The following is a 16,653-nucleotide window of genomic DNA, read 5'->3' as shown; positions in this document are numbered from 1 at the left end:
CACTGCCGTGTCAGTGCTGACCTGTCCACTGCCATAGTGTAAATTGATTTCAAGTCAGCACAATACACTCACGACAGCCACTGACTCAATGTAAATCTGCCTTTACACTATGGCAGTGCCAAGTCAGCACTGACACGTCAGTATACTCAGTGCACTGATGTCAGTTACTGACTCAATGTAAATCTGCCTTCACACTATGGCAGTGCCAAGTTAGCACTGACACGTCATTACTCAGTACATTGACGTCAGTTACTGACTCAATATAAATCTGCCTTTACACTATGGCAGTGCCAAGTCAGCACTAACACGTCAGTAGTAATATAAATCTGCCTTTACAAAAACTACTGAAAATTTAATTCCCCAAATAAAACAAAATGTCAGTCAGACCCTCATCCGTCCTACGTCTGAACCACAAAGTACAAACAGAATATTATATCAACAAAATTATTTGTTATTACGCGTGTATTAATATTAAAACGATAACCAAGGTTACGTAGCGTTTACTGTATCATACTATTATATTTGTAAGTATTGCTTTGTAACTAAATTAATTATTTGCTATCGCTTTCCCGTGGTGTATTTTATTAATTCCTTGTGTTTTTGCCTACAATTGTATTTATTATTTCGAAACAACCTTATTAAAAGCTTTTATTTAAATTGCTTTGTATGTATGTAAGTATGTTGTTGCGGTGGAATTTTGGAACTCAATTTTGAAGTAGATATATTTATTTACTTGTCTATATATATATATATATATATATATATATATATATATATATATATATATATAAAAATGGATTTCCAATTGTGTTAGTAACGTTATAACTCGATAACGGCTGAACCGATTCTGCTAATTTTAGTCTTAAAATAATCCTTGAAGTCCAGGGAAGGTTTTTAAGTGACACGAAGCTGACCGGGACAGCCAGTTAAAAATAAAACAAAACGATTAGATAAAGAATCTTAGAAAAAGTCTTTGTGTTTTCTTAAAACTACTTAACAGACTTAAATTAAAGTGTTTGCCATTACATTTTAGAACCGAAAAAGACTTTCATCACAAAATGTACGGATCCCACGCAAAACAACAAGTTAAAAATAAAATGTTCACAAATTTTACCTTTAGGCCGCTTTTAGTACTGTACGGTTTAGCTGCATACCACGCCAAGATAACAGGTGACCTAGATATACTAAAGACGCTCATTTACATGCAGCTTTACATTAAAGAATGTCATTTCCATCCAAAACTTTGTTATCCATATTAATTATTATTATATACTATAATATTAGAAAATGCGAAAATGTGTCTGTCTGTCTGTCTCGCCCAAACCACTGAACCGATTTTGCTGTTTGGCATGTCCCGAAAGTCCCGGGAAAGGACATAAGATACTTTTTATCGTGGTAAATGTACGGTTCCCGCGCGATGTACGAATTTTGGCGTAACGAAGTATCTAGTTTTGATTGCACTATATACTATAATATTATAAATGCGAAAGTATGTATGTCTATCTGTCTCTCTGTCTGTTACCTCTTCACGCCAAACCGCTGAACTGATTTTACAGAAATTTTGTATAGAAATACTTTGAGATTATTGCTCCTGGGAAAGGACGTCACATTTCGGGAAAGGACATGCGCCAACATACGTTTATCTTGCGGGGATTGCTTTTCATCCCCGCAAGATAAACGTATGTTGGCGCAACGGAGTATTTAGTTAAAAAAATCACTATAGGGTATAAAATATTATGCTTAGCACTTTAAAAGATTTTGATCCGATTTTCTTAATTAATGGGGTGATTCAAGAAGAACATTATAAATTATTACAGAAGGGAATTACTGATAATAATTAATTTTAAACATTTTAGTGATAATATCATTGTTTACCCAGGCGGAGCCACGTGGGTTTGACAATAATAATTATCATTACTGTTAAGTGTTAGTTCACTTGTGATATTAATTATTGTCAAATTCCAAAGTCCTAAAAATCGATTTATATAAAATAAAAAAAAACATTTATCAAAAACTGGAAAAAAATTACTTCATAATATCAATCGCGACGCGTTATTCACTTCGCCAAATTTAAAAAAAAACGCCATGTTTGCAACCGCCATATTAAGAGCGCGGTCCAGACGGATCTGAGTCACGCAGGCAGTAGGCTGCGACCTTGCGACCTGCGTCCTTGAAACTCAAGACCTAAATACGCGTGAATAGGGGCGACTCCCGACCCGCTGCCATCTTTCCAATTTGGCGGCTACGGTCAAAATACGGTTATTGGTACTAATATTATAAATGTGACGTATTCGATAACGTACATTTTGTCGTCATTTTGGTGAAAATGGGTTTTAAATATACTTAAACTCAGTTTCTCAAAAATGTCCTTTACGACAATTGAAATTTCCGGTATCGATATGACTGTTTGTCTGTCTGTTACAATTTTAAGGCCAATTAACCGATTTTGATGTTCAGCTTGTTATAACTTTGAGTTCCTGAAAAGGACATAGGATAGTTTTTTACATAGAACGTCTAAAAACTGTAACAATTCGTTGATATCATAAAATGAGTACATCTTTGCAGCAATAAACATGCAATCATATTACTCAATAAATAAGGTTTCAAAGCTCAATGAAGCTCTAAAGTTCACATAAGCTTTTTGAGCTTATAGCATGTAACAAAATAATAAATGCCAAACTCTAAGTCTTAAGCTTCATATTACAAAAAGGACTGTCTTGATGTAACTTAATATCTCTTCTACGAGCTGCATAAATTTTATTTTTCAAGCTTAAATGCCACAAGCAGATAGGCCTTTTTTTTAATGAAATAAGGGGGCAATCGAGCAAACGGGTCACCTGATGGAAAGCAACATCCGTCGCCCATGGACACTCGCAGCATCTGAAGAGCTGCAGGTGCGTTGCCGGCCTTTGAAGAGGGAATAGGGTAAAAGGGGAGGGTAGGGATGGGAAGGGAAGGGAATAGGGGAGGGTAGGAAAGGGAATAGGGTAGGGGATTTTGCCTCCAGTAAACTCACTCACTCGGCGAAACACAGCGCAAGCGCTGTTTCACGCCGGTTTTCTGTGAGAACGTGGTATTTCTCCGGTCGAGCCGGCCCATTCGTGCCGAAGCATGGCTCTCTCACGTATAAATATACGTGGGAGAGCACGCCTGATAAGCCCTAGGTCGCAGTAAAGAGTATTTTATTTCTCCCGCTCTTTCACTACAAACATACAATAGAAAATCATAACCTTCATACCCCAGTCCAGTAATATAAGGAAATATCCAAAGTACTTAAGTGGAACAACCTTAGAGACGCAATAGCATACGGTTACGAAATCAATGTTCCTTAAACGACGAACAAAGACATACAGCTATATGTATGGCTTTGACCGACGCGCGCCGAAGTTGTTAAACTTTCATTGTTTATTATAATACCTACTTATAATAATTTTTGTAGATGATCTATGACATTTAAATGTTTTTTTTTTTTTTTTTTTTTTTTTTTTTTTTTTAATGAAATAAGGGGGCAAACGAGCAAACGGGTCACCTGATGGAAAGCAACTTCCGTCGCCCATGGACACTCGCAACATCAGAAGAGCTGCAAGTGCGTTGCCGGCCTTTTAAGAGGGAACAGGGGAGGGTAGGGAAGGTAAGGGAATAGTTGAGGGTAGGGAAGGGAATAGGGTAGGGGTTAGGGGATTGGGCCTCCGGTAAACTCACTCACTCGGCGAAACACAGCGCAAGCGCTGTTTCACGCCGGTTTTCTGTGAGAACGTGGTATTTATCCGGTCGAGCCGGCCCATTCGTGCCGAAGCATGGCTCTCCCACGTATGGCATGGCTCTCCCACGTATGTTCTTTTAATGTTTGTATGATGATGATCTATGACATCTATTAGCCTTTAAATGTTCCTATTTACAGGCTAAAAGAGAATTTAGCATTTATTAATGTAAATGACGTTTTAATTGTTTATTGTTTTTGATTTTCATTTGAATATAAAAATGGATTTTGTTAGTAACGCTAAAACTCGAAAACGGCTGAACGGATTGGGCTAATTTTAGTCTTAAAATATTCGTAGAAGTCCAGGGAAGGTTTTAAAGTGACACGAAGTTCACCAGGACAGCTAGTATCTTATAAATGTATACCTGCAGCACGCGTTTTTTGTTTCAAAGATTTTGGCGCGTAAATAGCAGTTTTTATTTCGATGGAAAATGGCGACGTAGCGGGTAAATGCGAGGCAATAACGAAATAGTTCACCGAAAAGCCCCTTATACCCTTCCGTATCCTCCCCAACACACCCCCTAAAGGATCATTCATGAGATCCCTAAGGGTGGAAAGGGCGGCCGGGGGAGAGGGGAGGAAGCCATGTTTATTTATTTACACCCTTAATTACTACATAAATATTTCCATCTGAAGTATAAACAATAATCGCAGTGGAAATTCTTTAAGAGATTAGCAATTAATTAAAAGATTACAAATGGAGGAGGGAAAGCTCCTCCCGACGAGGAAAATGTAAGGAAAATGTGTTTTCATGACGCCACGGATGTATCGCATGCGGGGAGACTATTCCGAGACCAATTACAATCGAAAACACATAGTCGCTGTCCCAATTAGGCGGCATCGATGAATTCGGTTGCGCGGGATATACTATAACTATAGGTTCAGTTGCTTTGCTTTGTGCAGCTGCTGTATTACCTGAGGCCGTAGTGGTGGCGACCGTGGCGGTGGGCATGGTAGCGGCGGCGGTGGTGGCGGGCTCGGCGGCGGGCGCGTCGTCGGCGGGCGCGGGCGGCGTGGGCGCGCGCAGCTCGTCCGCCACGATCACGTTGACGGTGGTCAGCTCGAGCGCGGCCGGCGCGCTGTCCACGTACACGGCCGCCGAGCGCGCGCCCAGTGACTCCATCACACTCTCCGCCAGCGACCGCGTCGACACCTCGTCCATGTCGATGTCCTGCTTGATGTCGATGATGATCTGGTGGCGCTTCGCCCCGCCCACGTGCTGCACGCTCACCTCGGCCCCCTGCGCCATCGTCGTGATCACCTGCGTCAGCTGCGACTCCAGCTCCTCGCGGCCCGCCATCTCGCGGAATCGCGGATCAGTCGAATTATTGCGTACGCTTTCGCGTCTTAAGCTATGAACACATTTATCACAGGGCGCAGTGCGGTGGGGAGGTGGGCCGGAAGTGGGTCAGCGCACGGCCGGCGGTCCGCGCGGCCCACACATCGTCCTAGATCCGTGCGGCCGACGCCGAGCGAGGACCGCTGTGAGGCCTACGCCGTAGCGCCACCCGCCGTAGCGCCCCCGCCGTAGCGCCGCGAGACACTTCCGCGACCGAGGCCCGGGGTGGGTCCGACGATATTTCTTCGTAGACTCCTCCTGATTTTATTCTTCTTCAGGTGAAGGTGTGTATAGCAACTCTATATTCTTCGATAACGATGAAAACATTGATTTACACAAATATATTTCAAGCAGCACTCAAATCGGTTCCATCTTCTCTTTGTCATACTTAGTTCCTCTCTTTTACTTCAATTGGTCTCAATCTCCCTTTCAACTTCTCGTTACATCACTGAGGCCTGAAATTGCGGGCTTTCAGTGGAATATCTCGCGACGCACCCCGAAGCCTCGTACCCTGTGTGTACCGGGCGGTGCTGGTCGACACGTGCGCACGCCTGCGCGCGGCCGCGGCTCGCGCCTTCTCCCTCGCACGTCGCGCCCTCTCGCTCGCCCCTTCGATCGTTTGGGGATGACGAAAAAGGCATATAATCGAATTTATGTTGGTCCCTGGGCCTGGCGTGTTCACGTAGCGTCGGCAGCGACGTCGCAAACAACAAAGCATCGTTAAGGTGAATGTAGACCTGACTAGACGCACCGCGTGGCAGTTGCCATATTACTTTCTTTTGACTAGACCTGGTTTCAAGAGTTTCACCTACATTTTTTTTTATGTAAACCCCCCCACCAACAGACTCTAGAAGCATATTTTTCGCAACAGCAACATTTTTGTACAGCTGGTATTAGGCGGTTAATAATTTTGCTGCTTCATTTTTCCTCTTTGATTTCCAGTCATACGTTTTAACACAAAATACCGACTGCAAACTGCAAAAAAGCAGACATTCGAGTAAAAAGTCACGCTTGTAAACCGTAAGATAACGTGTTCATAAAATCAAAATGAAATCAATTTCATGAAGCGAAAAATATTTGATGACAACAACATTAAATATTGCCAAAAAACATTATATACTATTTACTACAGACGAGCAAGCGTGACACCCGATAGTTCTATTAGGGGCCCAATATCCACAATACACATACAATACATGTCACATGTATAGTCCTTCCGAATTTGCCCCTTTTTTTCCTCCTTTCTCTGCACACGGTACATTACGTAACGCCATAAGACATGGAAACTAAACGTAAACAATCCGCTGTATTTGTAAACGCTGCCTTCATTTGTCAATGCACTCACAAACGAGGCCATTCCCAGGCCGAGTTCGATTTCCAGGCCATTCTCGAGTCCTTCGCGTGACCTACTTCTAGCCAGGATGCTAGTCTAGGTCCTTTTAGGTACGAAGAACGTCCTAGAACCTAGATATTTACGGGACAAATTCGAGTTACGCTATATAGGTCATATTTTACAAAGACCGAAGGTATTTAGGTCACAGGGACAACCTTTTATTTCCGATCCATTATTGACATAGATGACTCTCGATTATTTTTCATCGCATTATGATTCTGTAGTAATAATCTATAGAGTTTTCTATAAATAGTTGACGCAGAAACGGTATAAAAGAACATGTATTAAATGAAAATAAAAATATTATGTTTAAGAATATTATAATATACGTTTTTTGATCATATTTATTATTCACGACACATTCTAAAACCTAAATATTTTCTTGATATTATACATGCGAAGTGTGCTTGTATGTCTGTCACATTTAAACTGGCTAATTTTAGGAGATATTTTAGATACATAAAACGTAACGTAGCACGGAAAAACTTAGAACAACTTTACAAAAGTCTTCATGATAGAACAACTAAAATAATGGTGTTCTAAACATAATATTTTCATAGATATATAAAAGCAATATACTATAATATACAGAATTTCGTCGAAAAGCCACGGAAAGCAGATTGTTATTGGCATTACGAGGAACCACCACAATCGATACCGCCGCGAAGGCTGCATTGTATATTACTATGGATTTTGTCATCAACGCTGCATTGAAAGGAACTTCTGTTAATAAATTTTCTATTGATTATATAAACTTGATGCTTTTACACGACTGCGCTAAATAGGAAGTAATAATTTTAACAGTCTATCTTTGTATATGTCATCGTAACTTTTATACTACTAATCAAATTTTATTGAACAACATTTTGGCTCAGTTAGCATTTTCACATGGTTTACGTTTTCATTTAGAACTAGTGATCAAAACAAGACCAAGACCAAGACCAATTTTGCTGGTCATATTTGGAACTTAATTATTACAAATAATATACATGGGCGGATTATTTTTCACAACAATTTGCTTACACGCTATAACATAATAGTAGGGGATTGTAATAGAACTTAAACTGGATCTAAACAGTTTCAACACAAGGATAACAAAAGTAGTTGGTAAAGTTCAATATTCTATAGGTGACATGAGCACATTACGACGAAGATGGCTTCCTCGGCCTTGGGGAATACCGCAGCATTTTATAAAATGTTTGTCCATCAATTAATTGTGGACAATGATAAAGTTCTTAAAAATCTTTTTTTCTTTGTGTAGTGTGAAATTAAATTAATGACAATACAAATTTATCAATGATAATACTCGTACAATTATATACTTATTTAAAAAGTATTAAATTTGTCAATACGCTTGATTGTATGTTTTTAACTACGCAACACATTTGAATGCAGTTTTCAGTAAAAGGTATTGAAGATAGGGTGTGTATGTGTTCCTTGTAGAGAGTTCACTGTGAAAGTAGCAGCTCTGAAAGACGAAAAAAAAATTCACTTTTGTATGGGCAAGGGCCCGAGCGTCACCAGTTTCCCGATACAAAAGTGAAAAAAAAAATTGGTCTTTCAGCGCTGCTACTTCCACAGTGAACTCTCTACGAGGAACACGCACAGACCCTAAAGTATTATTACTTATTTTTGTTACACCCTGTATAATATGTAACATAGGTATTTAGGTAACCCATTGCATCCATTCAGAGTCGGGGTGGGTAAGTTAAAAATACTAATCTATTTCAATGTTACAATGAAAATACTTTATAGGTCACGACTGTTTTATAGGTGTTGCAAAGTAAAAGGTATTTGCTTAACAAGTTTAACATCCATATTTACAAAATATATACAAAAAACTTACCAAATAGTATGCACAAATAAAAATAAAAACTAAAAGAAACTAAAAATAAGATAAAAAGAAAACTAACTAACTAAGATATTTACAATAAATTAAACAAAAATTAAAAATTTCCAGAAAACACGACCGCCTTTTTCGAAGATTCCCCGCGCTTTTTTTCTACGTTGAATTATATTCCGACCAAATAACGTATAGTGCGTCAAGAATGTCTAGGAGGCGAAACTTTTCTTTTTAGCAATAGCAACACTCTTTTGACATTTGTCCCTTTGTTGTATCAATACTCTATGACATAAAATTTACAAAACAAAGATTTTCAATTTGCTTAAATTTAGTTTTACAATGTGAAAACTACATGTTCCTGTGATTATTATTAATAATTAAAGTGAAAGACGTGTCATAGTACTGAAAATTTGAAGATTTTCATTGAAGAAAAATAGTGAACCGCGAAAATATCACTGAAATTCTCGCGTCCACATTTCCGATTCTGATCGCTCAATCGCCATAGTATCAGGTAATTATGCGTTTATTTTATAAATTTTGTTTGTTAATTTTATTGTTTATTGCAATTTTAAGTAGCCTGAGTAAGTATTATGTGGTATAATAAAACAACAATTTTATATATACCATATGTTTACGTAAACAATGAACTGTCAAAGAAATCTATCATATAACGCGCCTAACAATGATTGATACTTTGACTTAGGTGCTTTGCATAATTATGTATCTTAGATGTATATAAAATTCTCGTGTCAGTGTATTTGCTTATAAAACGTTGATGCAGCGTTATATAATATTATAATTATTACGTTTTATGTTTACAGGTAGCAGAAAAAGCGTTTAACGAAATAACCGAAATGACTGGGAGAATTTATGCTATCATTTTGAAAAAAAAAACACTGAAAATAAATACAAGGAGTGGGAATTAATCCTGTATTAGGATATTGAAGAGCTGATTATTGAAGATGAAAATGCCACTTCACTGTGACACCACTGCTGTAACTACATGGACCTAAAAAGTGGCGATAATTCTGTTTCCGGCTGCATAGTGCATTGTAGAATATTATTTGGATGATCATATTTTATTAAAATAACAAAAGTGAGCTTCTCTCAGCTCTCACTCGGTCGGTCATCAAAGTAGCTCTGCAGCTCTCAGGGAAAGGGTACCTAAATAACAGGTGTTATAAATTCATAATATGTAACACTAGTGACTAGATGTCCCGGTGAACTTCGTGTCACTTATAAACCTTCCTTGGACTTCCAGGAATATTTTAAGACTAAAATTAGCCACATCGGTTCAACCGTTTAATCGAGTTATTGCATTTTTATATAGTCCATCAAGAAAGTGAAGAAATTAAAAAGTGGCAACATCGTAGACGTGTCATCCATTTTTTCTTAGATTAATTTGAAAGGGATGACACTACGATGTTGCCACTTTTTAATTTCTTCACTTTCTTGACAGAGACAGACTTTGACATATACAAAGATTATAATACTTTACATAGATTAGATTGTTTCTTGTAATGTCGTAAATTAAACACACACCACATCATAATTATTTCAAATTTTCTTAACTACATAATATATAATATATAAATCATAATAATTATTTACAACTTGTTTTTTTCAACTGTATTTAATATAAAGTATCAAAATCTTTTATAGTGACTGGATACAGTGTGGCCATAAGAGGCCACACCGGAAACAAGTGGCGACTCTATTAATGTCGTGACTTTTTTGACGGGATATAGGTACGTCAACTGCCTATGAACCAATTTCTTTTACGGTAGGTACATACTACATAATGTATGTATCATCAAGGAAATTGATTCCTCCTGGGCAGTTGACGGACCTGCGTCAATTGGTCGGCGTATGTCAATTATTCAATGTTAGCTGTGATCAGTCGGATGAGTTTGACTTAACGCGACCAAATTACTTACGTCTGCCATCTGCCTAGAATCAACTTCTCTGATAGTACATAATATAAAATACAATAAGTAAGTACGGTATTGTTACAACACAAAGCATAGAGCAAAAAGAAGCAGCTCAAAACTAGACCTTAGTAACAGATTGCATGCTCTTGGGAGTGCTCTATAATTCTATATATATGCATACGCCACAATGTCGGTCATATGGTAATTACTTGTAATAATGAGTGCGAAATGTGTTGGAACTCCGAACCGAATATAATGCACTCTACCACAAAATACTCTGCCGATAGATGGCGCCTTGAGTATTTACGTTTTTTTTTTTTATTTACATATTTTTGCGCAGTTAGCAGAGTACGAATTTTGGTCGGATTATAAAAGACTAGCCAGTAGATCAAGACTAGACTAGACTTTACTGTTGACTGAACATAACCCAGCCAAATGAAATTGGTTTTCCATTTGCCTAACTAATCACGGTACAAGCCGTGATTCCAAAGTGTATGAATGTAAAAATGATCCAATATTCATAAATAAACAAACCAAAAAATATCGAAAAATAGAAGCAGACCCGTCCAAACAAAGCGTACGAAAAACAACAGAAACACGAGAACAAGGCAATGACCGCATCCAACCAAAGTGAAACGCCATCTATTACCGGATAGCGGTACTAAATCGCGAATATAAAAGTAAAACCGCCTCGAGTCACGTGCGCTAACGGGAGATGAGTTCGTCGACCCCCGAATTGCGCAACCTTACGGTGCTTATGGCAGTATGGGGGTATGCAGGTTGGCATTAGCATGCATATGCGCGCGGGCCGACGCGCGCGGGGTGTCAATGCAAGGTCGTGGTCCACTTTGGCGTTTATGATCCTGGTGAGGTACCAACGGTTCATGATGTGGATGTCTTTTTATATTAACGCGCCCACTGCTTCGCAAGCTGTTAAAAACGTATGCGAGATGTATGCGAGTCAATATTATGGTGAATTGATTTATCTTATGCCCAGAGAATTGAAAAACCGACTATGTTCAGGTCCAGTATTTTACGATTAAATGCTTTAATTAAAAAGCTCTCAATACATATTTTGCTATACTTATCATTTTAGGAAGCAAAATGTGTTAAGGTTTTGTTAAGCATTTAGAAACTGTTTAAAAATAAATGGCAAAGGAGTAGTAAAAACCGTCCTGTTATAAGTTTTAAAAATTATTAGAAGAGTCTTCACGGTACAACAAAATTGAGCGATACTAATACTTTAGGTGTGCCGTGTCACGTGTGTATCCCCTAAGTAGAGTATACAGAGAAAGTAGCAGACTGAAAGAGCATTTTTTGTGATTTAAACTAAGCTTTAGTAACAGCCCAAGCGTCATGAATTTTCCCATATAAAAGGAAAAAAAATCGCCCAAGTGCGAGTCAGACCTGCGCACGAAGGGTTCCGTACCGTTATAGAGCGAAAGTAGGGAAAAATTATGTTTTTGTATGGGAATTGGGAGCCCCCCTTTCTTTTTGCTTAATTAAATCTTTAGATACAATATTAATACATATTATATTATAATTCATCAATTATTGTTTATCTTTATCGATTAGATAAACAATATTATTGATGTATAGAATAACCTAACTGTTAATCACTCTTTTACTCTTTAGTCACCAAAATCTATCGCCAGTTAAAAAATCGATTCATGTCCGGAAGTCGGAAATGGCTTGGAGCAGGTGATTAAAATGCGAATGGCCGGTTATTGGGGCACTCATCGTGCTTAGGCAGCTGATTTAAAGTGATTGTACCTGCTACTATATTATATTATATTTGGTACTGGTAATATTTGGGACCAATAAACATATTCACTCTCTTAAATGTGATTTTTAACTAGGTGGCTCGGAGACTCGGAGAAGAGTTCGATTTCCATATTTCCAAGAGGTTTTTTTCATGTTTGGGACAATACAGGCTGATCGCCTGTTTGTTTCACGATCAAGAAGATCCATCCGTCGGATGGACATGTATAAAGTCGGTCATACGCCTGCTTGGCTAAAATGGTCACATTTAGCAATTCCTCTCAATCAATTCGGCAAATGAATTGTCAAAACTGTCAAACTGACTAACGTCAAATTAGTACATGTACTAATTGCAGAGTAGACAGAATGATAGAGTATGCCGACTTAGAACTGATGTTGAAATTTTTAAATTTGACGTATTATGACGAAAATCGTCGCTAGGGTTGTTAACTTGTTACGTACGAATTTAAAAATATGACATATTCGATGGACGTGTTCCTCTTTGCTCGTATTGTAGTTTGTGTTTTGGCACATGCGATTAAAATTGTCAGATCCAATTTTGAAATCTTTATTTTAAAAATTTAAAAATAAATTATATCAGCCAGCGCGAGGCACAATCCGTTCATAATCCTAGTGAAACCCGACGAATTTGACAGATATTGAAACCTGTTCATTTCTTTGCAGTCGAACTACTGGTAGTTATGTCTATTGTACTAATTGTTAGTCAGTTTGACAGGAATACTCTAGGAATTACTAGTAGAATATAGAAACTTATAGATGCGGCATTATCTCCTGGAAGTCTACGACCTACGTAGACTAGAGTGTAAGTTTTCGCAGTTATGTTTGTGACCAATATATTTTTTTTTTTGTTTTTATGAAATAACTAGCGGGCCAACGAGCAAACGGATTACTGATGGAAAGTAACTACCGTCGCCCATGGACACTCGCAACATCAGAAGAGTTGTAGTTGCGTGAAACGGACTTAAAAATTCACGGCCTCTCTTCTCTCTTTCTTTTATCTCAGAACTAATACAAGAGACTTTTTATACGTGGGAGGGCCATGCTTCGGCACGAATGGGCCGGCTCGACCGGAGAAATACCACGTTCTCACAGAAAACGGGCGTGAAACAGCGCTTGCGCTGTGTTTCGCCGAGTGAGTGTGTTTACCGGAGGCCCAATCCCCTACCCTATTCCCTTCCCTACCCCGGGAGGGTAGGGACTCCCCTATTACCCTATTTTCTCTTAAAAGTCCGGCAACGCACTTGCAGCTCTTCTGATGCTGCGAGTGTCCATGGGCGACGGAAGTTGTTTTCCATCAGGTGACCCGTTTGCTCGTTTGCCCCCTTATTTAATAAAAAAAAAGTGATTAGAGATTTTATAGAGGAGTTTGAATAAGAGAATTTAGCCTCTGAATTTATATAGATTTTCTCTAACTTTAAAACGTATCAGTATCAATAATAATCTTAAATTCTATGTCCACTCTGTTGATCACTTAATCTGTGTCTACAGAATTGCTCTGAAGTATTTACTTTTAACTGCATCTGTAACTGTTCTCCATCGCGCAGAATATTATTTACCCGTTTTATTTTTTAATAAAATAGACTTTTACGAAAAATAGTCAAATATTTGGTATTTAATTCTGTTTCTATAGTTGATAATTGATATATGAAATACATAGATGTATGTACTATCAGAAAAGTTGATTCCTAGGCAGATGGCGGACCTAAGTAATTTGGTCGCGTTACGTCAAACTCATCCAACTGATCACAGCTAACATTGAATTGACATACGCCGACCAAATGACGTAGGTCCGTCAACTGCATAGGGATCAATTTCCTCGATGGTACATGATTTTCTTAAGACATTTCAAACTATTAAGTGTACTGTTCTTTAATCTTTAGTCAGATTAATTAAGTCAATTCAGTGTTAGTAGTGAATGTGTAACATAATATATTATTGAGCTTGACATAATCTACCTATGAATCCTATTCATCTGGTTGTACACATAACATGTGCAAAAAACATCGCATTCATTATTTTCTGTGACATATCAGATACTAGATGATCATGATTCATGACTATGAAAAAGTATCCTATATCCTTTCCTGGGACTCAAAGTATCTCCATACCAAATTTTAGCAAAATCGGTTCAGCGGTTTGGGTGTGTAGAGGTAACAAACAGACAGACGTATGGATATATGGGACCGCGTGGAGGCTGCAACTTTATAACAGGGCAAAGAATATGGTATTTAGAAAACGAACATTTCTAAGATAGACATTTTATACAATTTTTTGGCAACTTTCCTTTTTGTGAATTAGAGTTTTGTTACGGTGTGTAATATTCTAGAAGACACTACCGAATCGTTGTCCCTTAGATTTTTGTTTGTAATTACTAATAATTAGTAATTACTAAGAACGCCAATAACTTTTCTAGTAGTACTCCTAAAGTGGCAATAATTGTTTACTTTACATCTCGTATTTCGAGATATCGACTTCTTATCGAGATGAATAAACATTTTAACTGTAAATTTGTAAATATGAATTCCGACATAACGGCGTCGGCGACCGGACCGGTCGGGGTCAATGACCGTTTTCGGCTTCATAGACATGAATGGCAAATACAACCTGTAGTAAACCAATGACCTTACCGTACTCGCTCATCTTACTCTTACGATTGTCCAATCTTCGAATGCGTTGATTTTGAACAGGGAATTGTAATAAACTCCTTAGTACAAAAGGTTAATTTATACAAAATAACCCAAATTTATCGATACTAATATTAGAAATACGAATGTGTGTATGTCTGTTTTGCAATTTCTTTTTCGTGATTTGAATTTGAAAAACAACAAAGGCGGTAAATAAGATATCTGATTTAAATATCAACGGTGTCTGTTTTCTTAGAAACGGTACATAAACGTTAAAACCAAAGCACGTGTCCAGTTTACCAAAAGCCACGAGCTTGGCAAGTGGACCAAGCAGAAAACTGACTGCTACGTTCTCGTAACGTTATCGAAAGAAAAGTGTAAGAAAATTATTACACCACAATTCCTTAATCGTGCGGGAACCGTAAATTTTTCTGCGACATTTCCTATGTTCTTTCCCGGGACTTAAAATATATCTATACCAAGTTTCGACAAAATCGGTTTAGCAGTTTAAGCGTGAAGAGGTAACAAACAGACAGACACAAATTATCATTTTTAATATTAGTATGGATAAAGATAAGAGGCCTTTCTAACGCTCACTGTACCTTGCTACCTACTTTATGACGTAGACTTAATAGTCTATGTCATAAAGTGGCATTTTAATTAAATTTTTGTCGATCGTGGCTAGCCGCGGTAAAGATCGGAACGGCACCTTCAGTTTATCTCCGCTGTTTGTGTGTACTTTCGTATTTCTACTGTAGCCATGCTACGGGTGCAGATAAGTTCTATACCCGGGAGTACTGCCACTAGCAAACGGGTCGCGCTGATCCTTCGGATGAAGTCATTATCATGATAGTTATATCAAGATCATCAGCTGCTGTAACTCACTAGCTCTTGGATACTGTCCAGTGTCCACCTCATGAGGCATGTCACAAATTTTATTAAATGCAGAAATTGTAATGAAATTAAGATTAATCAACTATCCAAGATGATTCATACTCTTCGTACCCTATCATTAGTCTAATCTAAGATCGATTTTGGCTGAACCCAAAGCCAATTAATCGGTTATCACTTATCGCCTTCGGCCGAAGCTTCAGCCGAAACTTTAGGTTTCGCCACTAGCACTTTTCCACTACCAGTTTCTCGTCAATTTGACTAAATCGATCCTACTGTAACGTTTCTCGTCAATTTGACTACTCTCGATCGATCCTACTCTAACCCACTGTGGGATACCGTTCCACTTGACCCCGGGGTTTGCCGGGAAATAGGTTAAAGGTCACACGCTGACCTGCAACTTCAAAGTCAGTGTCACGAGTTCTGTCATGACAATAATAATATAGAATGATGATGAGTAGTACTTTTAACCAAGACATCATCTTCATTCTGCCCCGATTAAAAGCAGCTTCCTTTCCGTCAAATTTTAACAGAAAAGTGATTGTCAAAATCTATATGCGTTACTAAATATTCGTAGAATTAATTAATTCGTTTGTTAAAAAAGGACATTCGGTATGTGAATATTTAAAAAATTGCCAAACAAATTCAATATTTTCAATTTTCAGTTTTAGGGCCTAATATACTCTTACTAATTAAATTCGTGCTCAATACGAGACAAGAGTGCAGACATGTCTGGCTCATATTTATATAAATTATAACAACAATTAAAAACTAAGTCACGCAAGAGCTAGGTGGCCTAGGTACTAAAGCAGCGAACCTAATGTGTCTAGACACCATATCAAGATAGCATTTTTGGAACTGAAAGTAAAAACTTAACTGTGTCAACTGTCAACGAACTTTCATAGTGTGTTATTCAATTCTGTGATTTAAATATGAAATCATTGAGCTTTTGCTCGCGGGGTTTCCTTTTTTGTCTTGTTTTGATGTCATATGATTTTTTAATGTACTGTGTATGTATGTTTGTTGCATAGTGTACCTCATCTATTAATCAGATCAACAAAATAGGTGTCATTAGATTCGTAATAATGGC

The 16,653-nt window shown here is 38.0% G+C and overlaps 1 protein-coding gene across 1 annotated transcript; it reads right to left on the bottom strand.

The window, feature by feature from the left end:
* Positions 1–2,436: 2,436 nt before the first annotated feature.
* Positions 2,437–5,228, bottom strand: LOC121736210 (myc-associated zinc finger protein-like). The gene is made up of 2 exons (XM_042127302.1): positions 4,676–5,228; positions 2,437–2,477 (listed from the first exon to the last, which is right to left on the bottom strand). The coding sequence occupies exons 1-2, from the start codon at positions 5,058–5,060 to the stop codon at positions 2,437–2,439; spliced, it is 426 nt and encodes a 141-aa protein (XP_041983236.1). The 5' UTR covers positions 5,061–5,228.
* Positions 5,229–16,653: the final 11,425 nt, after the last annotated feature.

The sequence above is a fragment of the Aricia agestis genome, chromosome 2 (genome assembly GCF_905147365.1).
Source record: "Aricia agestis chromosome 2, ilAriAges1.1, whole genome shotgun sequence".
NCBI lineage: Eukaryota > Metazoa > Arthropoda > Insecta > Lepidoptera > Lycaenidae > Aricia > Aricia agestis.
Note: the sequence above shows the minus strand (reverse complement) of the source record. Positions and strands in the feature narration are given on the sequence as shown.